The sequence below is a fragment of the Danio rerio genome, chromosome 11 (assembly GCF_049306965.1).
Source record: "Danio rerio strain Tuebingen ecotype United States chromosome 11, GRCz12tu, whole genome shotgun sequence".
In the NCBI taxonomy this organism is placed as follows: domain Eukaryota; kingdom Metazoa; phylum Chordata; class Actinopteri; order Cypriniformes; family Danionidae; genus Danio; species Danio rerio.
The window spans coordinates 25457157-25481921 of record NC_133186.1 but is presented as its reverse complement, the minus strand read 5'-3'; the positions used below and the strand labels follow the sequence as shown (position 1 = coordinate 25481921).

The 24765-nt window shown below is 32.9% G+C and overlaps 1 protein-coding gene across 50 annotated transcripts in view; it reads left to right on the top strand.

The window, feature by feature from the left end:
• plekha6 (pleckstrin homology domain containing, family A member 6) overlaps positions 1–24765 on the top strand; it is a 174877-nt gene that overhangs the window by 127484 nt on the left and 22628 nt on the right. For 17 of the 50 annotated variants that reach the window (XM_073916716.1, XM_073916711.1, XM_073916692.1 and 14 more), the window contains 5 exons: positions 9029–9225; positions 11361–11816; positions 13005–13503; positions 15404–15490; positions 15787–15840. In XM_073916716.1, the coding sequence (XP_073772817.1) occupies positions 9029–9225; positions 11361–11816; positions 13005–13503; positions 15404–15490; positions 15787–15840 (1293 nt within the window). The remainder of the gene's footprint in view (positions 1–9028; positions 9226–11360; positions 11817–13004; positions 13504–15403; positions 15491–15786; positions 15841–24765) is intronic. The other 33 variants (XM_073916719.1, XM_073916704.1, XM_073916695.1 and 30 more) reach the window with 3 other exon arrangements.

The following is a 24765-nucleotide window of genomic DNA, read 5'->3' as shown; positions in this document are numbered from 1 at the left end:
TATCAGATGATCTGCCAGTCTGCTGTGTTGCCATCACTTTCATCAGCAAATGCACAAAACAAGCGCCATTACAGTATGAGATCCGACACAGAGCATGATGCTAATAGATATTTTCCGGGTTTTCTCAAGCGTAGGCTTATTTCTTCAGGCGAGATACATAAAAGTGATCTTTTGTTGGAGTCTAACTGAGCTCGTGGTATTGCTGAAGATGATATTGAGCTCCTGAGAGAACTGTGTATAATATTTGAGATGACAGACATTCACAATTAAGTCAAAATGAAGAATTTGTTTATATATACAGTGGAAGTCAGAGTTATTAGTCCCCCTGTTTATTTCCACCGTGTAGTTTCAGATTTTTTCAACACGTTTCTAAACATGATAGTTTTAATAACTTATTTCTAATAACTGATTTATTTAATCTTTGTCATTATGACGTTAAATATTATTTGACTAGATATTTTTCAAGACACTTCTATACAGCTTAAAGTGACATTTAAAGGCTTAACTAGGTTAATTAAATTATCTAGACAGGATAGAGTAATTAGGCACATTATATTTTAATAGGGTTTAATTATTCTGATTTCAACTGTATTCCTGCACTGTTCTTTTTAAATATATATTTATATTACATTTTATTTAATTTTATGACATTTAATTTTAATGTCATTTTTTTATCATTAAATTTTATTACATTTTTAAACAACATTTTTATTGAAATATAATAAAATTATGACAATATAACATCACAATCATATTTACGTATTTGTTTTCAATTTAGAGGAAAACAACAATACCAAAAAAACAAAACACATATAAAAATACAAAACTAAGAAAAGGATAAAAATGATATGAAAAAAGGGGGATGGGGGCACAGTTTTTTTTAGTTAGTAACAGATTATTCTAGATAAAACAACAATTAATTTTGCTTCTTATAATTTTCCCTCTTTTTTTAATTTGTATTTAATATTTTTCTATAACATATACATTTGGGTGTACTAGTTATTTTGTTAGATAAGCTCCAGATTTGGCTTCAGTGCTGATTAATCTAATGTATATGCACAAATAAAATATTGTAAAGCTTCTTATTAAAAATATAAATTTTACAGATAGATTTGTGAGGGGTGTGTATATATATATATATATATATATATATATATATATATATATATATATATATATATATATATATATATATATATATATATATATATATATATATATATATATATATATATATATWWTATATATATATATATATATATATATATATATATATATATATATATATATATATATATATATATATATATATGCTGATTACTGTATGTCAATAAGTTCACAAGTGTGGCTGTGGCAATAATCACGGCAAAATCTCATAAGTAATTCCCAAAATAAACATTTCCGGTTTTATGGGCAGTCTTAGATATCATTTCAAAAACGAACATAGCCACCTCTTTCCAAAATTCCTGTACCTCAGGCAATCCTACATTCAGTGCAAAAGTGTAGCTTTTTCAGCTGAGCAATGAGCATTCAACTGATGCATCTGTCTGAGATACTTTGGTAAATTTTATTTAACCTGACTGGAATTACATTACATTTAATGACAATTTTATTACATATTAGTTTGTATTTAATGTTTTTCTTTTATCTTAAAATATTTAAATTTTAAAATTCTATTTGTTTGTTTTTTTGACACATTTTATTATTTCACTGTTATTGTAAACACTAAAAATCAAAGTGATTTAATAAGACATCATGTCTTCTGAATATTTTCTCATATTTTACATTCTTATTATTTAATTGAAACGTATTTTATCATTTTAATATTTTATTTTTTATCATATTAACTTTTTAAGTTTTAAATGTTTTATGCTAATAATTATTATTACTTTTTCCATTTCTTTTTGTACTTTTTATTATTTTATGTGAGATGTTTCACTTCTCAGACCAGCGAAGACAGGCATTCACAAATAGGTCATAATTAAGGCTTGACTAAATATAGTCCTGCTCTGACATACTGTGAAAGGGAGGTCATTTCTTCTTCCAGAATTGTGAGGAAGAAAAAGAGCCACCCGTGCTTGTTACTTTAATACTGCGTTAGTTAAGAGGTTGTTTGTAAGGACATATCAGTCTAAAGTGTAACACTATACTGTGAGTTCAGAATGTGTGTATATTCTGGCAGCTTCAGTGCATCTTTGAGAAAATGATCCACAAGCACTGCAGTATCACCGAAACCGGTTTATGCTGCAAAAAGCTCTATGTAATGTGATAGTTCACCAAAATATGATAATTATGTCAACATTTACTTTGTCTTGTGTCGTTCCAAACATGTTGTTTTTCTTTTGTGGAACATAGAGATGAGATTATTTTATTTTATGTTTAGCTTTAAAAAACATACTTATATTAAAACTATATTTTTATGTCTTTATTTAAAATATTTAATTTCATTTCAGTTATTGTGTATTTCATAACATTTTAATCAATTTAGTTTAATTAAATTTAATATATTTTATCACATATTATTATTTAAAGACAGTTCACTCTGCTGTGGCGACCCCTTAACTAAGTGACTCAGCTGAAAATAAAATGAATGAATGAATGATTTATTATTTAAATTCACATTTATTAAATGATTTAAAAAAAAAATAAACGCATTGGTGCAATTGAATAAATGTTGACTCAATAAATGTTGAATAAATGAAATATGAGTGAACTGTCTCTTTAAGAGGATGGTGCATTAAAGTTTATCACACTTCTCTCCCAAAAACTCTCTGACTGAACAGTCTTTAACAGTAAGTTATTTAGTAGTCAAATATCTCTGAATAACAGCATCCCACTGATTATAACTGACTGCTCATGTAGAAAACCTATGAGCTTAACATTACCTCTTCACATTATAATATTAACTCTAAGAATCATTCTATTAGTGACAGCTTGACAAATTAGCACCAAATAAATCATGTCACTTCAGTTTAACACACTTGACTTGGTCATGCTTCCTCACAAAACAGCGTCAAATACCTTTTACATTCTGCCAAACACCTCTGACTGCTGCACTTGATTTCTTTCCTTAAAGACACAGTTCACACAAAAATACAAATTCTGTACCCATCTTTCATTTTTTCCATCTGTTCAGCACAATAGTAATATATCCAAAAGTCTGTGTTTAATACTGTGGTTTACTTTAGCTGAATTTATTTATTAATGAATTAATTAATTTATTTATTATAAAAATATATAAATTATTATTATTTGGAAAACTGGGAACCAATAACTATCATACCAGTTTGTTTTTCTTTTCTTTTATGTAAGTCAATGGCTACCTGATTCCAATTTTTTTTGTGTTTGAAAGGTTTGGAACAATTTAATTAAAGTAAATAGAGAGTACAGTAAATGACGGCGAGAAAACAAAGAGTACATTTCAATTTTAGGTGAACTATCCCTTTAAAGATGCATTTGAAGCTTGGTTAAACTATAATGAAGGTTTAAATACTGTGTTAAAGTTAAACACATCTATAAAAATGCCAGCTCAGAGCCTTTTAGTAATAACCCGCGTGCACAGGAACAATGGCTTCACTATAAAATCAAATGCAAACAGTAAGCACAGATTCTTGCCAAGCCCAGAAATGAATCAATAGCGCAGGAGGGTTTGACAGTTTCCTCAGGGAGAGGTTCAATCAAACTAAACAAGGCTCTCTTTTGGCAGGTACAAAGGTACAAGAAGGACTTGCGACAGATTTTGTGCCAGATTTCTGTAAACTTCCACAATGCAAGCGGCAAAACTTAAGGCAAACTTTTGTTTTTGTCCTCTACTTCGAGTGACACACATGATCCTATCAGTTTCAGAAAAAATTTAAAGTATGCAAACAAAAAGCAGTAAGTAGACAGGAAATGAGTGCTCTTATTAGGGATGTCCTGATTTTTTGTTCTTTTAGGGGTGGGGGGTAAAATATGAGTAATTTAACATTGAGTGTCTGCAGATACTGAGTTTCAATCTGATACTTTTTGTTAGTGCTCTATGACTGCATTATTACCGTGATTTGTACAAGACATGTCACTCGTATGTTTTTGAATTGGGAAAAGTGTAACGAATAATCATTAATCCCTATATGGCGAATAAATCCCGCCCTCTAGTAGAGGAGGCAGTCACTAGATGTGAGTATCTTCAGATTTTGTGTGATTTGGATGTGTATAAATTAAACTACAGAGAGAGTTGTTTAATTTCATTGGTGATTCCTGATATGAAATTCAATTGTAAACTTGGCAAGCAGTTTTTAAGAATTTGATGTTTTCCCATTTAGACAGAGTGCCTGATCATACTGCCCGAGAGGTGTTTCAAAGATGGCTGCCGAGTGAAATGATTTGCCTTAAAGGGACTTTGTCTGTACTCTAACAACTTTTTTAATTCGAAAAGTTTAAAATAGAATTTGAGCTCTTTAGTACTTTGATCTGATATATTATCTGGGTTGGTCCTGTAAGAAACAAAACTAAACTGACAAAACGTAAAATACTAAACATATGCTAAAACATATGCTGGATAAGTTGGCTGTTCATTTCATTGTGGCAACTCCTGATGAATAAAGGGATTAAGCCAAAGGAAAATGAATGAATGAATGATTTATTGTTTTTTTTCTATGTATTTGGTTTCAAACTAACAAAAATGTCCATTAAATCACTTTGTTAGACTAAGTTACATTTTTAACATAAAACAATTTAAATCAAAGATTAAGACAATGTAATGCCAAAAATGAAAATGAAAATGAAAACTGAAAATACTCAAATTTGCTTAAGAAAAGTTAAGAAAAATTACATATTGAAAAAAAAAACATAAAAAAAACCTAAGAAAACATCTTCATCAATTTGACAACACAAATGCACACAAATTCCCACAATATAAATATTTTTGGGGACAACAAAAGTGACAAACCCGACTTATGTTTCATTTAACGTCAGTTAAATTCATCAGATTATTAGAGCTAAAATATTTAAACAACAAATAACCAAGAAGATAAAAGAATAAAAAAACTCACCTCTCATGTCTCAGACAACAGTTAAACAGAAAGCAGTTGGTTTTATATATTTTTATTTTTTAACTTTTTGGGGTCCCCTAACACATTTCCATTGCAGTCTGTGTTGTGAGTTTTTGGTGATTTTTGCAGTGCATCTGAGCTCCTTTGGCCATCTTTGAAAATGAAGCAGAACACTTGTTAATAAAAAAAATAAATGTTTATTTTGTCGATAATTTTGACTCATACAGTATATTTTTGGCTTTTCCTACCAACATAAGACTGTGGTCTAGGGTCACATATATGTACATTTGTACTGTAAATTATTGTATAGTAGCATAAACAAGCCCTGCTCAACAGGTTTTGTCTTGTCAATTAACTAACTGTCCTATGAAACAGTTAACTATTAAATGGTATGAAACTGTAGTTGGCACGCCCTGCAATGACTAGTAGTGGAGTTTGTCATTGTTTAAAAGGCTAATTGAAAGGATTGGCACTGGGGAAAATGCTTAATTACAACATTATATTTTTATGGTCAGGTTATTATAGCTTCCAGTCAGTGTCATGTTTCATCATTTAAAAACACACCCTGTATGTTTCATCAAACGTTGGTGACTGTTTTAGTAATAAGAGGTTGTGTCATCAGCTTATTAGCAATAAATGCCTTTGAAATGACAAAATGTCACCATGTATTTTAAATGTTGGTGCTGAAAATGTTGCTAAAGTCATTTTTGTATATATTTTGTTGTTATAATGTCTACTAGTAGTTTATCTGCCTTTGTTTTAGGTTATGTCATATGATATAATACAGTATACATGAATACAGTAATATAATTGATAAGAATTTGATTTTACAAGGATGTATTTTATTAATATTATTAATATTTATAATAATAATGCATTTTTACATTGTAAAAAAAAGAAATAAGTATATATATATATATATATATATATATATATATATATATATATATATATATATATATATATATATATATATATATATATATATATATATTATTTATATTAAGCAGTTAACAATAAAATAAACTTTTATTTAATAATTTCTTTGTAGCTGTTTACACTGAATCAAAACAGTCAACACTTGCTCACAGATTACACTATACTGTTCTCTATTGCCCCCGTGTGGTGAATTTGTTTTACTGCAGTGTTTTTTCAAACCGGTTATTCTGTCTAGCTGTATTCACGCAAAGGTTTTACATTTTCAGGTTTCATACTATTTTTTAATATAATAAATCACTGAGCAAAGTCACATTTATACTAACTGCTATTTTTCCCCAGGATATTAATACACACTATGATCACTCTTTTACTATAAACATGTCCATTAGTCATCCTTATGTAGTGTTTTCTCCTCTGTTTCCAATATCTCTGAGGGCCCCTGAGTGACTTTTCTCCATTGTGTCGTTGAGCCACATTTAGTAGGTATTTCCGAGCACCTCTCTTTGCTCCTGCATCTGCATGACAAGATCAGATTCACCTGTCTGCGTTTCTAACATGAGCATGAATAATGGGGACAGAAGTAAATAAGTATCTTTAAATGCCTGCATACATTTGGTTAAATTGATTATCAATCATTAAATAAAGTAAATCCATAGGTCATTTTAGATCAGTTAATGATTTAATTATATTTGTACATTTAGTTATTATATTTCTGAATCTAATCTGCATGTCCTAGACAATATTTATTTTATTAAATCTTGCACAGATGTTCCCCGGTATATTCATGGACTTTAAATAAAAAATAAGACATTGCATGACTGATTTATTTGATTGCACTTTCTTAAAAAAGACCTTAATTGGAGAGTTCACCAAAAACGTTGTCATTTACTCACACTTCACTCGTTCCAAAACTTATTTTACTTTCCTTTTTCTGTTGAACACAAAGAAGATATTTTGGAGAAAGCTGAAAACTGGTTCTAATTGACTTCCATTGTAGTTGTTTTGCTACTATGAAAGATTATGGACACTGATTTTCAGCTTTCTTCGTTCAACAGATTAAAGAATAAAGAATAAAGGATCTGCCTAAAGGTACAAAAATAGTAAATACCCAGGTGAAAAAAAGTTCTTAAGTTCTTAAGTTGTACTTTTTTGGACGTAATTATCATATTTTAATTGTAGTATACTATAAGTGAATATTACATGTGTTATTTTTAAACATATTAATTGTTATTTTATATATACTTAAGATTAACTTTAAGCTATTTGAAATATGTTGTGTTAAAATAGACATACTTTAAGTTCAATTAAAGTGTATTTTATTTAAAGTACATTTAAATGATACATTTGAAACACAGTTAAAGTATATTTTAAACACAGATGAAATATTTTTTAAGTTCAGATTAAGTGTATTTTTAGCCCAGCTGCAGTGCATTTTAAAACCAATTAAAGTATAATATAAGCCCAGTTGAAGGATACTTTAAGTTCAGATGAAGTATAATTTAGGCACAGCTGAAGTGCGTTTTAAAACTGGTTAAAGTATTGTTTAAGCTCAGTGGGGAAACTTTTTAAGCCTAGTAGAAAAATATTTTAAGCTTCACAGTAACTGTTATTACTATACTTACTATACATTTGCAGAGTATTACAAGACCTACTTTATTTTAACAATAATTAACAAAATCATTCAGAACAATGTATTTGATATAAAAGTATGCTGTAAAAGTACAATACAAACACAAATAACTGCACAGTTTTTGAATGCTTGAAAACTGTAATTTTCAACTTTTTCAATTGACAATGCACATTGTACAACAGTGTGAAGTAAAATATTTAAAAATACAGGCTTGAGCACATGCTCATTTGCAGCTTGCATTTGCATTTAAAATATGTTTCGTTATGTCTAAAAAAATAACATGCATATACTTAAAACACTCAAATTGGCACCATTTCACAATGTTCTTATACAAAGTACACATAAAACATACTTTAAGAAAGAATAAAATTAGTGTGTTCTCTGTAAATGCATTAAAATGTATAAATAGTTCATAATTGAGTTCTAGCATATGTTTTAAAAGTGCAGTTATGCATATTTTTTATCAATGTACTTGTAGCATACTTTATAATAAATACATTAATATGCAAACCAACACATTTAGAATGCTCTTTTAGTATGTTATTTGTGCCAATTGTTCTTTAAACATACTATCTACATTTCATGTACATTTGTAATATATATTTAAGAGCACTTCTTTTTCACCTGGGTAAACTATCCCTTTAAGTTGTATGAAAACAAAATATGTTGTATAAGTTTATTCACCCCAAAATAAAATCCATTGTTTACTCACCCTCATGACATTCATCTTCAAAATGAAGATATTTGTTGTTAAAATAGTTATTTCAGTCTCTTGTTGAAGTCTGTTCACCCAAAATTGATGTTTGATGCTTCAAAATGTTCATAAAAACCAAACATATATGTTTTAAAGAAATATTTCATGGCAACAAAACTTGAACATAAAAAGAAGCTCAAACACACCAGAATTACACACCAAAACAAACCTTATTGGTTCTTTCAGAAGCCATGTGACAAAACATGCCATGTGACAGATACAATTGAATCTCATTGGATCTAATATGTAATAATTTGAATGCTGCAATGTTTACAAAGTATATGCCAATTAAAGTCTAAATTAAATCTGTTCATTATAAAAAGTCATTGTGTCAAATCGGCAGATTTGAAATAAACCACTCGCTGTATATGGATCAATTTTTTGAGCTTCATAAGTGTCATTAGGGGAAACAGACTTTTCAATGGATGGACAAATGTATTTATTTATTTTCCTGAGAGTGAGTAAATAATGACAAAAAGTAATTAATAACCTACTATTATGACAAAAATAATTCAGGCTGTTTTACCTGTGCAATGTTTTGCATGAGCTCTGCTGGGTGCTTTGCATGCTCTGTTGTTCGTGTGATATCAGGTTTACAGCTACACACACTTGCACAATGAGAATGACTGGAGGACAGTGCATAATTTTCTCTTTCTCTCTTTCTTTCTGTTGCAGGTGTGGTGCGAAACAGAGGAAGAGGAGGAGGAGGAAGAGGAAAGTGAGGATTTAAAGGGCAGTATTGCGTTCTGTTTGCAGGTTGAGCACGCAGGAACTCGTACTTATTACTTCAGTGCAGACAGCCAGAAAGAGCAGGAGGAGTGGATCCAAGCCATGAGTGAGGCTGCAAGGGTCCACATCCCAACTACACCCAGGTACACACGCATGCACACTTACAGTACACACATTTATGATAAAACTCATTTTGCCACAATATCAACTGGGATGATCAAGTCATTTTCTATGCAGTGCAAATGCATAAATTATAATTAAAAATAATTATATATACTTTTATAATTAAATTAAAAAAGTTATTATATTGTTTTATTGGGAGTCAAACAGTATTCAAGTACAGAAATTGAACAATCAAAATAACATGGCCATCAGTATGTACAAATAATTGGTATAAATATGAAAAGTAAGTAAAAATAATCAAAAATGTATTATTTAGTATTATGTTTATGATGTATTATGCAATGTGACTATTGCAGATACAAACATATTAATATTGATGCTCAAATTATATATTATATAGTTCTAATACATACTTATACACACAGAACCTGGTTTTTGCTTGTATAAAAGGCTTGACATGACAAAAATGGAATAATTGGGCTCAAATGGATTCTGTTATCATTTACTCAGCCTCCACTTGTTTCAAACCTGTTTGTGTTTCTTTATTCTGTTGCACTCAAAAGAAGAATAAAGCAATTGACAGCTATAGTATGTGTATCTTAAATCTCCCCCTTTACCATCATTCATTATTCCTTTCATTAGTTTACTTGAACGAGTGAATGAAATGAGGCAGTGAAGTCGACCAATTAGTGTACTGGAAGTGATGCCTGTTTTTGAGATTTGCTGGATGATAAATCTCTCAAATTAGATTTTCAACTTCTTGCTCAGACCCTGTTATAGTTGTTTAATACTTAGCGAGCTGTCTATTAGTAATTAAACTAAGACTTTTCATTTCTCTCATGTATACAGTACAAACGCTACTTTATTAACCTAATTTAATTTAATTTAATTTAATTTAATTTAATTTAATTTAATTTAATTTAATTTTATTTTATTTTATTTTATTTTATTTTATTTTATTTTATTTTATTTTATTTTATTTTATTTAAAAAAAAATTTAACCACACACCGATAGGATTGTGCTTTAGATGCCATCTTGAGGTCAGATGCGGAAATTCATTCAGCGCATAAATTCTAACAGTGCAGTATGGGGCTTTTCAAGCTGTTCAGTGTACATGGGTTGTAGACTTGTTATTACTTTACATTGTAGGATTAATTGAGTGCAATTTATAATGTCCACTATAGTGGTTTTGGACACCACTATAAAGCTGCTCTCGGAAAAAGGGAACTGTTTGAGGGTATAGGGGTGATTTTGGATGCAGCCGTAAGTAGATTTTCATTTTTGGGTAAACTACCCCTTTAATGATATTGGACAAGTCATTATTGACCATTGCTTATGTGACCAGTTTACAACAAACACAAATATCCAAAAGTGCATCTAATCACCTAATAAAATCACTATTAATAATAGTAATTAGTAATTATAATAATCATTATCCTCATTACTATTGTTGTTTTGTATGTTACATTTATTCTTATGAAATAGCTCACAATTCAGCAGTATTACAGTAATAATTCTTGAAATTATAAACTAAGAAATAAATGCAGTAAAATATCCACTCAAACTTTTTCTCTGCAAGTTCTGTGATTTTGAGTTGTTTATAGTGTGCATTCATCAATCAGACATCTTTGTGTTGTAAGTTTATTGTAGTAGTAGTAGTACTAGTAGTAGCAATAAAAAAAACAATAGCTGTTTTTATAGAATTTAATTGTTATTCATAGTAATGCATTCATAATTAAGTAATTAGTTACTTTGATTTGATGTGTCTTGTTTGTTTTGTTTTTGTGTTTGATGACATTATGCACATACATTTTCAGAATTGGTTACAAAAGTAAAATACATCTACAAATAAAAATCAAATTGTAGCAAAATGTTAGCTTTATACCCATAGAGAACATTCTTTCAGACAGAAAAACATGTTTGGACGGCATCTCAAAAGCATGATTCTTCTAGTGTAAGTAGAGCTAAATGAAAGTGCACACAAAGTAACACCTGAACAAATATCAAAGATGGAATTCAATAATGCATCTTTAAAACTGCTCCTTTGAATTCAACAGTTATGGCTACCCTTCATCAAGCAGATCAAAGACACCACTCTGTTTTATGGCAGTGTCTCACAAATGTTTTGTCTTTCTCTCTCCTGCTGTCCTGCAGAAGTAAATCGAACCCCATCCCTGCAGCAGACCAAAACGACATGGTAGCCAAACGCCTCGAGCCCAAATCACACGCAGAGAACAACGGCCAGTGTCCAGACCTCCACGAGCCAGTCAAACACGAACTCAACGGTTTAGAGACCAGAGACACCACACCCAGCACCCCAGTGACACCGGTTACCCCAAATACAGACGGCAGGATGGGAGAGAAAGGAGGCCTGGGGCCCCATCATCCTAATGGCTGGGGAAACTACGGTCCTCCCAATGGTTCCAGATACCAGTCCCAAGAGAACGTGCGGGATATGCGGGAGCCAATGGATGAGAATGTGGTAATGCGCAGGGGTTTTGTGCCCAGGACGGCACCAGAAAGACTTGCCCAGAGAAAGAGCTCCATGACACAGCTGCAGCAGTGGGTCAACCAGCGGCGGGCATTGGTGCCTCAGGATGACGGACGCAGGTGAGCTCTAGAGATTCATCATGAACGTTATTCTTCTCCTCTCACCAGGGCTGTTAATTATTATACTATGGGGCTGCCCGATTCTGATTGGCTGATGAACAGGCTTTGGTGTGCTATTATTTTTTACTTTACACACACACAGCTGAATTAGACCAAGCACTGTAAAAATAAAAAGTTGATTCAACTTAAAAATTGTAATACACACACACATGCTTTCTCACAGCCTTTTTGAATTGACTCTAGTTTTATCCCAAGTACTGCACTTGACTTGATTTAAGTTGAGTAAACTGAAAAAGCTCTGCAGCAAGTTGCCTTACAATTTTTAATGACCACATTACAGTTAATATAACCATGCTTAATGCTATCAGTTATTTCCAAAGTCAAAAATAGAATCTAAACAAAAATTAATTTTTTGAAAACTCTGAAAATGTCACAAGGTGTGGTAATAGTAGTATAAAGTGAATAATTGATTATGGTACCACCTCCAGTGTGCAGTATTTTATTGTACTGCAACAGCAGACTGTCTTCAGATAATCCTTACTTATATTACTGAAGTTCTATAACACTTTTACCTAAAAAATTTAATTGGCTTGCCATTTACTCGTTCACAAGTGGTTCCACACATTTCTGAGTTTATTTTTTCTGTTAAACACAAAGGCAGATATTTTAAAGAATGCTGGTAACTGGTAGTCATTAACATCTGCAGTATGAATTAATAGTCAGAAACACACACACACACACACACACACACACACACACACACACACACACACACACACACACACACATTTGTTTTTTGTTATATAGTTTACTGTATTACTTTTTTTGCTGACTTATTTTTTTTGTTTAAAAAAGTCTTGCCAACCACACACAATTAACTATTAGTCTTATTAACTAAATCAACTTATAAACTATTAAGTGTTATAATATTAAATATTAAAATATTATTATTAGGAAAAGCTGGGCAAGTTTATTTATATAGCACATTTCATACACAGTGGTAATTCAAAGTGCTTTACATAAACAGGAATGAAAGAGACAGATATACGAACATAAAAACAAATAATAAAAGTGAATAAAAACGCATGAAATGAGTTAAAACAGGCTATAAAAGAATGAAAAAGAAAGAAAAAGTGTGATTTAAGCTCTTTTTTAGATTTCATCAATTATACTCCCACTCTTTCTCAGTCCATCCAGATACTACACAGTAAACCGCGGCATGCCAGCGGACTATTATGGTGTGTACGGCGGGGCTCCGTATGTGGACGAATATCCACTCTACCCCCCTGGCGTCCGTCCTGAAAGCATCTGCTCCATGTCGGCTGCATACAACCGACCATCTCCTCGCTGGACTGTGGAAGAGAGAAGGCGATCACTGCGGGACGGGCCTCTATACGGTCAACCGCGAGACCCTCAGTGGATGATGGGACCTCAGGCTCCATCTTATTACCCTCAGCTGGACTCGGCACAGAACTCAATGAGACGCCTCTCCATCCAGCCACGCTCTCGCTCCGTCCCACGCTCTCCTTCATCCTCATCTGGAGGACCGTACTCTCCACACAGCTTCGCCTCTCCTGCACGATCCCCCAGCGCCAGGTTTGACCGAGGACCGGCCCGAATCAGAGACGAAGGTATATACGCTGATCCTTCTGTCTATGGACTCCGCAGATCGATGAGCTCACCTAAGGTAAAGCACCTACAGTATATATGACGATATATATATATGTCCATATATTTGACAACAATAACTGGAGAATAGGGCGACGCAGTGGCGCAGTAGGTAGTGCTGTCGCCTCACAGCCAGAAGGTTGCTGGTTTGAGGATCATCTGGGTCAGTTGGCGTTTCTGTGTGGAGATTGCATGTTCTCCCTGCATTCTTGTGGGTTTCCTCCGTGTGTTCCGGTTTCCCCCACAGTCCAAAGACATGCGGTATAGGTAAATTGGGTAAGCTAAATTGTCCGTAGTGTATGAGTGTGAATGAGTGTGTATGGATGTTTCCCAGAGATGGGTTCCTGCTGGAAGGGCATCTGCTGCATAAAACATGTGCTGGATAATTTGGCGGTTCATTCCACTCTGGCGACCCCAGATTAATAAAGGGACTAAGCCAAAAAGAAAATGAATGAATGAACTGGAGAATATCAGTTGAATGATTATTTTGAAATTATTTCATTTTGTTTGACTTTTAACTTTGATTGTGCTGTCAAATTATTGGTGCCAATTATTGGAGTTTTAAAATTTAAAATGCATTGAGTTTTTTATGGTTACACCTGGTATCTTCGATCAAACAACATGCAACATACAAAAGAACCCGTTTTGGTTCTTGGTAATGTTTAGTTGCATTATAGACAAACTGAAATGCAAACTTTTCAATATGGAAGCATGGCTATTCACAATCGCTCTCTGATTGGTAGACTGCAAGCAAAACATGCACATGCCACATATCATGCATTTTAGGCTTGACAGAGATTGTTTTTCTAAAATACTGAAAAAAAAAAAAAAAACGCTAATATAGATGAGGATTTTTGGATTTTCATTGTAAAAATAAAAAGACATAGTAAACAGCCTTCTCTTCCATATCCAGAATTTAGTTTTTGGAACTTTCTGTGGCTGAGAACATGCCACTTGCACAAATAATGTAATAATACTGTTTTAAAGTAATTAAAGTCATTTTTAATTGTGTTCTTGAAAGACATTTCTTAAAGTTTTATCAATGCTGAAAACAGCTGTGCTGATTAAACGTTTTATTTTATTTTATTTTTTGATCCAGGCTAGAAAATTAAACATTATTGAAGGAATCTTGGATAATTTAAACTTTCTGAAGAACAGTATTTAATTTATCTAAGCATTACAACACTTATTATTTATATTGCACTGTATATACACTGTAAAAAATGCAATCCGTATGTCTCTTAAAATATGTCATTTTTATGAAAAAAGGGATGCAACTTTTGGAATATTTAAATTCAGTGATGGAAATAAGTCATTATTTTTCTTAGAAAACATATTTCTAAAGGTGTGGTTGACTTAAAATTTTCAACAGATGTTGACAGCAACCAAATAAATCTATATATGCAAATAAAACAGATTTAATTAGTTTATAAATTAATTTATGTGTATTAAATAAAATGGCACAGCATAAAAAAATTGAACAAATGAAGAAAGGGAGGTAAAAAGGCAGTGAAAACCTAAACAGCTGAAGTCTTTCAGAAGTTCTTTAGCAACCCTCTGCCCTTCCTCATTGTAAATTTATATTAGCTGCTTCAGTCCCACAACTAAGTCATTGAGATGATGAAGATGAAACCAGTATGGACATTTCAGCAAGAAAATGATCCAAAGAAACTCTCAAGTGCTTTCAAAGAAAAAAAAATCAAGCTCTAGAATGGCCCAGCCAATCACCTGACTCGAATCCAATAGAAAATACAAAATTAAGATCAGTTTTGATAGACCAAACACACAGAACTATCAAGATTTTTATGCTCTGTGTTGAAGTGTGTGAAAAAATCACACCTGAGCAGTTCATGTGTGTGTATTTATACAAAAAAAGTATGTATTTATATATACAAATAAGTGTGTAATTGTTCTTTCAGTATGATTTCCCTGGAGATCGTCGCTCATACAGCCAAGGAATGTACCAGTATAACTACCCAGCGTCCCCATCGCTCCACAGTAAAATGGTAAGAAATCCACACTTTTAACTATCCATGAATGTCATTAGCATGCTAAAAGTCAATTACAGTCTTGTCAGCTAAGAACTACCAAATCACATAATCATCGGACTGATAATCTGTATGTGCATCACAGTAGCTTGGCTTGCGAATGATGGAGTGTGTGTAATTGTCTCTTCTAATGAGTTTGATTGTGAAATCACTTCGCTTTGCTGTGATTAGCGATGGTGTGATTAGCATGTGTTTGTCTCCGTCTCCCCATGCGATGCTTGTGCTGTTTGCTGCTGCTTCATTACACACATCAGGAGGACATTTTAGACGCGCAGCTTCAGAGGAACCTGGACTACCTTGATCAGCAGGTAGGAGGTTTGATGCAACAAATATTACAGAGACTCGATACTGATACAACATGCTAATTATGATATGCTTTGTTCCAAAACTAAGTGAGCGACCCGTGATTTCCCATGATTAAAATAAACTGCAGATATGTTTTTTTTTAGTGCTGGGCAAAGTTTAATAGCAATTAATTGCATCCAAAGTAAAAGTTTGTTTTGCCGTAATATATATGTGTGTATTATATAAGGCACATTCTACCTATACATTTTCACTTATAAAACGTGACAGGGCCTCACTTAAGCTTGTCTTTCTCCAAAAATCATACAAAAACAAGCATAAAATCATACAATTCAATGATAGAACTCATCCTTGATCCATGTCAGGTTCTTCTCCGTCAAATGATGTCACTACCGAGTTATAGTCGCAAAGGTGTATTGCACGAACTTTATGTTAAATTTAATGCAAAGGTGACAGGATTGACAGAAACAAGGGGACAGTTGTAAATGTATTTTGATGTAAATGTATTTTTGTATTACATATTTGTAGTGTTTATTTGTAGAATTTGTTTATAATTTTATGTTTTTATTCAATTAATATGAATGATAACTTAAACTTGCTATTGCTATTTCTGAAGTATTTTAGCATAACAAAACTATTAAAGCTGTAGGTTCAATTGGGCTGAAGACAAGGACAATGACTAAAGCTAAGCTAAAATTATTCATAGTATATGTCTGTGAATGAGTTTGTATGGATGTTTCCCAGTGATGGGTTGCAGCTGGAAGGGCATTTGCTGCATAAAACCTATGCTGGATAAGTTGGCGATTAAATCCGCTGTGGTGACCCCAGATTAATAAAGGGACTAAGCCGAAAATAAAATAAATGAATGAATGAATAAACATATATTTTATATCTAAATATAATTAAAAATTTTCATATAAATACACATCTAAATTGCATCAAAACAAACTCTTATTGTGGATGCGATCAATCGCAATTAAAGTTTGCCCAGCACTAGTTTTTTTGTGATTTGCTACCCATTTAGAATATATTAAACAAGTAAATTTTCACAACATTTGTAAAATCTTTAGTTATATAGGAATTTGTGTTAGCACCATTGTCACATCATGCATATTTGTATATATATATATACAGTTGAAGTCAGAATTATTAGCCCCCCTTTGATTTTTTTTTTCTTTTTAAATATTTCCCAAATTTTGTTGAACAGAGCAAATAAATTTTCACAGTATGTCTGATAATATTTTCTTCTTCTGGAGTAGGTCTTATTTGTTTATTTTCGGCTAGAATAAAAGCAGTTTTTAATTCTTTAAAAACTATTTTAGGGACAAAATTATTAGCCCTTTTAAGCTATATTTTTTTCGATAGTCTACAGAACAAACCATCGTTATACAATAACTTGCCTAATTACCCTAACCTGTCTAGCTAACCTAATAGCCTAGTTAAGCCTTTAAATGTCAATTTAAGCTGTATAGAAGTGTCTTGAAAAAACATTTAGTAAAATATTATTTACTGTCATCATGGCAAAGATAAAATAAATCAGTTATTACAAATTAGTTATTAAAACTATTATGTTTGGAAATGTGTTAAACAAATCTGCTCTCTGTTAACCAGAAATTGGGAAAAAATAAACAGGGGGCTAATAATTCAGGGGGGCTAATAATTCTGATTTCAACTGCATATGTGAATGCATTGCAGATGGAATCGTGGCATTTTTACACCTAATAGCATGAGTGTGTGTAAAAGAGCTGACACTCACAGCCGGAGGATTTTTAAGGACTAATAACTCGGCACTAAAGTGTGTGTGCTGATTTTAAAGTCCATGTAATCAGTACTTGACAATCTTCCGGCTGTGAGTTTGTGCAATCAGTATAATCCGGAACAGGTGTGTGTGAGCGGTGCATGACTGGAGCTTTATAGTCCATATACCGATAGATTTGTAGTTTTTTAGCGAATTACACAGGCTGGATCACTTGTGACTGTGAAGATTTCTAAGTAAAATAATATTTGCTGGCAACCTACATATAAGCCTACTGAGTTTTTTTTTTTTTTTACAAATAGTGAAATACCGACTTTAATATAATTTTTAAAAATATAATTATAATAATTTTTTTTGTATAATAGTGCTTTGTTACAGTTGTCTATGCAGACAAAATTCCTAACAAAATCCACACTGCTTAAAATACCTATTTAATAATCATAGTTCAATAATATTTAGTGAAAGCGTGTATACATTTGTTGGTAATTGAATTCATTCATTTCATATTGCTGTTTGTTATACTGTCATCTCTGTTATATTGACCTTTTTCTTTGTGTACGAGAGGGTGCAGCCCTTTGAAACTTTTTGGCTTGAGACTTCCGGTCTTATTTATTTAAATTTATTTTTAGATGTTTAAAAAGCGGCTTGTTCTGATGCTTGATGTTTATATTTTTTTTATTATATTATTGCACTATGTCTGTATAGTCATGAACACACTTGTTTATAGAGCAAGTAGTTTGACTGTTTTCTACAGTGTATTATTCCTAGTCATTTCTCTCAAAAAACAAGCGCAAATCTGCATTGAAGAATAAGGTCAATATAGTAGAGTATATATAGTTTTCAGTACTTTAGCAGTTGTATATGGAAACAAAAGGTGGCTCACTGAGTTTTTGAACAGAGCTTTTTATTGTTAAACTCACTTAAGTGATTTTGCAGAACAGATTGACTTTTGGATGTCTGCTTCAAGCAACATAAACAACCATGTCATATCTGTAATCCTGGTCCTCTTCAACACCTCCCGTTCTCACTGTGTTCTCCTCTGTGTGTCAGTTCTCACACTGATCTGAAAGTGCTTTCTAATTTGATAACAGTTGCTTGTTAAGTTTAAATCAGCGGCTGCTAAATACAGCCTGTTTGTACTTGTCACATGGGGAAGGTGTGATTTGCTGCAAGAAGTCAAGAGTTCAAGTGAACAAATCTGTTTACCCTAGCAGTGGCTTTTGTATTCAGTGTTGGTTTTGGAAAATCATGATGGAAACATTATGGTTTAAAGGGATAGTTCACCCAAAAATGAAAATTGTGTCATTTACTCATCCACCACCGCTGAGTTTCATCTGCTTCTTTGAATATTTTGAAGAATCAGAAACTGATTTCCAGAGTATTTTCCCCCGTCCTATGATGTTAGTATCTACTGGTTTAGTATTCTTCAAATAATCGTCTTTTGAACAAGGGAAGTGTGAGTAAATGATGGGCACATTTTCATTTTTAGGTGAACTATCTCTTTACATTTTTTTTTGTATGCTTTGAATATTATTGTTTTTTTTTTAACAGCAGTTTTGGGAAAGTTGTCACATTTTTTGTTGCAATTTCAATGTTGCAATTTATAAATAAATAAATAAATAAATATATATATATATATATATATATGTATATATATATATATATATATATATATATATATATATATATATATATATATATCTTTAATATTTAGACCTTATTGCTACAATTGTGTTTCAATATTAATAATAATAATAATAATAATGATAATAATAATAATAATAATAATAATAATTATTATTATTATTACTATTATTATTATTATTCATTTACTTACCTTTTTGGCTTTTAAAATGGATGCTGTTCTTTTCAATTCTTTTTATTTGTCAATGCATACTGAAAAAGTATCACAATTTCCACAAAAATATTAAGTAGCTCAAGTGTTTTTAACTGATGATACTTCTGATGAAATATTTCATTAAAAGTTAGAAAATTTGAGATGCCTTGAGACGAAGAACCATATAAGTCCATATTTTCAAATATTGAGTAATACATTTTTTTCATTTAGATTGTAAACATAATATTTATTCATTCATTTTTTTTCGGCTTTGTTCCTTTATTTCTCTGAGGTTGCCACAGCAGAATGAACCGCCAACTTATCCGCCAGTGTTTGTTTTACGCAGTGGATGCCCTTCCAACTGCAACCCATCACTGGGAAACATCCATACACACTCATTCACACACATACACTATAGTGCATATCTTTGGACTGGGAGAAACCGGAGCACCCGGAGGAAACCCAATGTGAACACGGGGAGAACATGCAAACTCCACACAGAAACATCAACTGACCCAGCTGAGGCTTGAACCAGCAACCTTCTTGTTGTGAGGCGATCGTTCTACCCACTGCGCCACCGTGCAGCCCTGAACATTATATTATATATTTTTATTTTAATTGAAGATGGACAACAAACGCTTCTTGATGCTAAGGAGATAAAAAAGTCATGAAAAAAAATCAAAAGTTCCTGTGATTTATATTTCTCAAATGTGGAAGAACAGTATATGTCCAGTTAGTGTGGAATAATATAACTCCAATTCATCATATCACTTTAAACCACTAAAGACCTGATTCCTTTATCCTACTTATAACACAGTAACAGAAACTTGAGGTTAATTTTAAGCATTTCTTTCAAGTTTATTGTTATTATTATTATTATCATTAATAATATTTAAAAACAAAATACACTATGAACAATGTACATTACATAGACCTTCTTACAGTACATGCAATAACAATCAATTATTAACAATAAACAAATACAACAATAAATACATACAATGCAGACATACATCTTCTTCTTTTTATTTGGCCTTAGTCCCGTTACCCATATGATTGCGGGGTCGGCTCTTTTTTAACAAGTCTTCTATTTTTAGACTTGTCCATATGATAACCACTTTTTTATACCGTCCGGCCAGCCTGTCGTATGGGCCTGTCACACTCATACACTACGGATAACTTATCCTACCAATTTCACCTGTAGCATGTCTTTGGACTGTGGGGGAAACCGGAGTACTCGGAGGAAACCCACATGAACGTAGGGAGAATATGCAAACTCCTCACAGAAATGCCAGCTGAGCCAAGGTTCGAACCAGCGACCCTCTTGCTGTGAGGTGACAGCACTACCTACTGCGCCACTGCATCGCCGACAATGCAGACATACATCATAGCTAAATATTTTCATTTTCAATATTTAGAAAAGCTGGCGCAAGGCTCTTATGTATATACTACTTCAAACTGTTCTCGCGTTCTGCCATCTCACAATATAAACAAATATATAAAAAAATAAAACTCTGCTTACCGTAGTTTATACAAGAGTGGCGGGAATATGCATTGATACAGCTTTATTTTATTTGGTATGTGGTTTACTTTGATAGGTTAGCTGTTTTTGTGCTGATGAGTGCTCCTCAGCACGTTCAGAAAGAGAGAGAGAGATCACATACTGTATGTGGTTCTTTCTCTTCCAGTGGATTTTTCCGAGGTTTTTGTTCTCCTCTTTGATTTAAACATGGTTTCCCAGCATCCCTCAAAGCCTTCCTTACTCTGTCCTTCCATTTGTTCATGTCGGCTCTCCTTTTTTTGCAGAGGATTTGCCTTTAATTTCTGAAGCACGCATGATAGCAAACGGCATCTCCTTTCTTCTTGGTGGACAAAATTTTTTTTCTCCATGTGACGCTATTTAAATGTTAGAAATGCAGAAAATATCCCCAAACTGTTTCTATATATTTCACACATACAAGTAATGTCACATGGTTATCTCATTTTTATTTTTATTTTTTGGACTTTAACGGTTGTTCGTCGCTCACACTCAATTATTAAATATTTATTTAATTAACCTATGTTTTAAAAGTTATTTATGTATTTACTTTTATATTTATTAAATCTTATACTTATATATTACTTGTCTTTTCTTCTGTCTATGACATTTTGGAATATACACTATGTATATAGAGAAACAATGACTTTAAAAAACCTTGACAATTAATCACTGGAGAAGAAAAAAATGTGACAATTAACTTTGAAGTCTCTGCTATCTCCTCTAGCTCCTGTGGATGTATAAGCTAGGTTTGATTAGAGCTGGCCGTACTGAGTGTCAGTCATAAAGCCAGGTGAATGACGGTGTGTTCTGCTCTAGATGACAGATGGCGATCACCTAATCAGCATGGTAACCCGAATGGTTGAGCGTTCCTCTCCTCGACCAAAACTTTTCTCACAAGTAAGAGAGTGGCGAGTCCTTTAGAGAGGCAGGCTGCTATTCCTGCACCGCTGGTCCTCAGTGCAGCCTCAGTTTCAGCAGTGCAAACTCAGCCGAGGCTGTCCTGAGGCCCGACGGAGCCTGCCTCTCTCTGCGCTTCCTGCTCCATGTGGCATGTTGGATGTTTTGATAGTGCTTTAGCTTTAAGTGATAGTTTTAAAGTCCCCCTGAAATCAACATACATTTTTGGGGTGTTAGTATTAATATTTTAGTCTCAATCTATAAGCTAATACCTTCCAAAAAAAAAAAAAATGCATTTGGAAGAGACTAGCATTCAAAATGTAATGTTTCTGATTTCCACCAAATCTTTTTAAACGTCTCAACACACTTCTGCTTCTCGTAAGATCTTCTGACCAATCAGATGCTTTCTATTCGGATTGTCCCGTCACATACAATTTAGGAATGAAATGTGTCACTTATTCACATGTAATTGAGTGTTCATACCAAGGGTTTACCTAAACACTTGCAAATATAAGACAAAAAAAAAAAAATGGTAGAAGATACAGTGTTGATCTGGGGCAGGTTGCACCAGCAGTGTGTAGGTTGTGACTTAAAGGGACACTAAGGGCTCTATTGTCTATATAGTAGGTCAACATAAAAATTGAATACAGTCACAAAATCGGAATTGACCATCAAGCTCTGCAGTGTAAATGCAGCCTAAGTTACTATTTAGAGACAACACTGAGATTAGTTTACAAAGAGGAGCTCGCAATGATAATGAAGAACGATTTTCATTTACTCACAGCCTTCATTTCCTCCCAAATCTTACACTTTTGTTCGGTTTTTGAAAGAAAAGTTTAATTTTCTTTCAAGGAGTGTTTTGTATTAATTGTGTTCACCAATTAAAGTGAGAGTTTCTTCATGACCGATTTTTTTTTCCTGCTCTTTTCTCTTTCACAAGTCGGTTATATAAAAAAATCAAGTTTTATGTTTTGATAACTTCATGTGTATTTCGCGTGCATTCGGGTATGCGCATTATCTGTTATTAGTGACTGACTGTAATTTACACTATATACATTTGCTATAAAAATGTAATTTGTCATTTAATTCTTATAGGACAGTTATATATAGATGCATTAGTTGCAGAATTTTAAAGCAGTTTAACAATTGAAATGCTTTTTATTGGATATTACATCATTCAATGCGACTATGCATGACTTTTATGGAGAGCTTGCGACCTATACTAACTACGGTTTGCCTTAAGAACTAGTGGTGCAACCAAAGTGTGAACAGATTTAGTTACAAACTAGCTAGTAGTTACTAAACCTCTAGTGTGGACTTTAAGTTCCAGTTTAGGAAAGAACCTATGAACAGCTGGTGCAACCCTGCCCTGAACTCCTTCACATTTATTCATTGAAACAATGAGAGGAGGAGCACAAAAAACTGCAATGCTGAAACATACACTTCCTTCCCTATTGCAAAACCAACACAGTCAGTAACTGGGACATTCAGAATGAAACACAGTTATGCTTTTTCTGGTGGATAATGGTGCATAGCGCACTACACAGGGGATTCAGACAGTGTAAATATGCCTCCCATTGGTGCAAATGAAGTCTAGTTTTGAATTGCAGTCTGTGTGAAATCTAAATTTGCAATGTTTATTGAGAAATGTTTGTTTTGGTAATCAAAGTCTGACCATTTACTTCCATGTTTGAAGTGACAGTCTTTCTCTGTTGACATCAGTTTAACAAGTTCAGCCACAATATTCTTATCAAAGCCCCTCTTACTTTTAGTTTGCTACAAGGGAAGGATGTGCAAAAAGAAAGCCACAACCAGTACTCAATTTTACATTTCAGTTGGAAGTACTGTACATCAACATACTTTAAAAAACACTCTTAGATACTTCTGGTTCACGCTGGCATTCATTTCACACAAAAAGCCACTTTTCCATTATCTTGCTAATGGTTCTAAGAACAGTCCTCTAAGAAGGTACAATTCCAGTCGTATTTTATGTAAGCCTGATAAGATGTGGCATGACTACAGACTGTTCTGTGGACAGTTACAAAACTGTGCTGAGCCGAAGCATACTATTTATTTATTTGTTTATTTGTTATTCAAATAATTCAATATCGGAAAAAAGGTTTTGAAAAACCTATAAAAATTATCAGAAAAATTCTGAACATTCATGTCACTACCTACATTACACCTGCATTACCAAGTCAATGACTGATACATTTGTATTGCATTATAGAGAGCTTTATTATCAGCTTCATTATGAAAAACAAATCCATATTCACACTGACTGGCTTTGATTTGCACAGAATGAAAAGGTTAAGCAAAGAGAATTATTTAGCCTGATAGCAGAAAAGCGGCTAAACTGTCCCGTCTCAAACACTCACATATGCTGTATTTTAAAGCAGAGAAATGATTAGAGCAAGGCTCACCAATCCTGGTCCTGGAGGGCCGGTGTCCCTGCAGGGTTTAGCTCCAACTTGCCTCAACACACCTGCACGGATGTTTCAAGTATACCTAGTAAGACCTTGATTAATTTGTTCAGATGTGTTTGATTAGGGTTGGAGCTAAAATTAGCAGGACACCGGCCCTCCAGGAACAAGTTTGGTGACCACTGGATTAGAGAGACTCAGCACTACTATTATATACAGTACTGTGGTTGTCATGTGCATTAGCTGAACAATGCTGACTGGCAGAGGCATGGAATAAACTAAACGCTATTGGCTATTTTTAAAAGGGGAGAGGCGACTTGATACACCCTTCCTTGTCTTAATGTTTCAGCTGAAATTATATCACACTTCGAGCAGAGCTGCGTTTTTGAGGCACTTCAGGGGACCTTTAAAGTTGTAAAATATCAATTCAGCCACAATCTTCAGTTTCTCTTTGGTTTTTGGTTAAGTTTTTGCTTT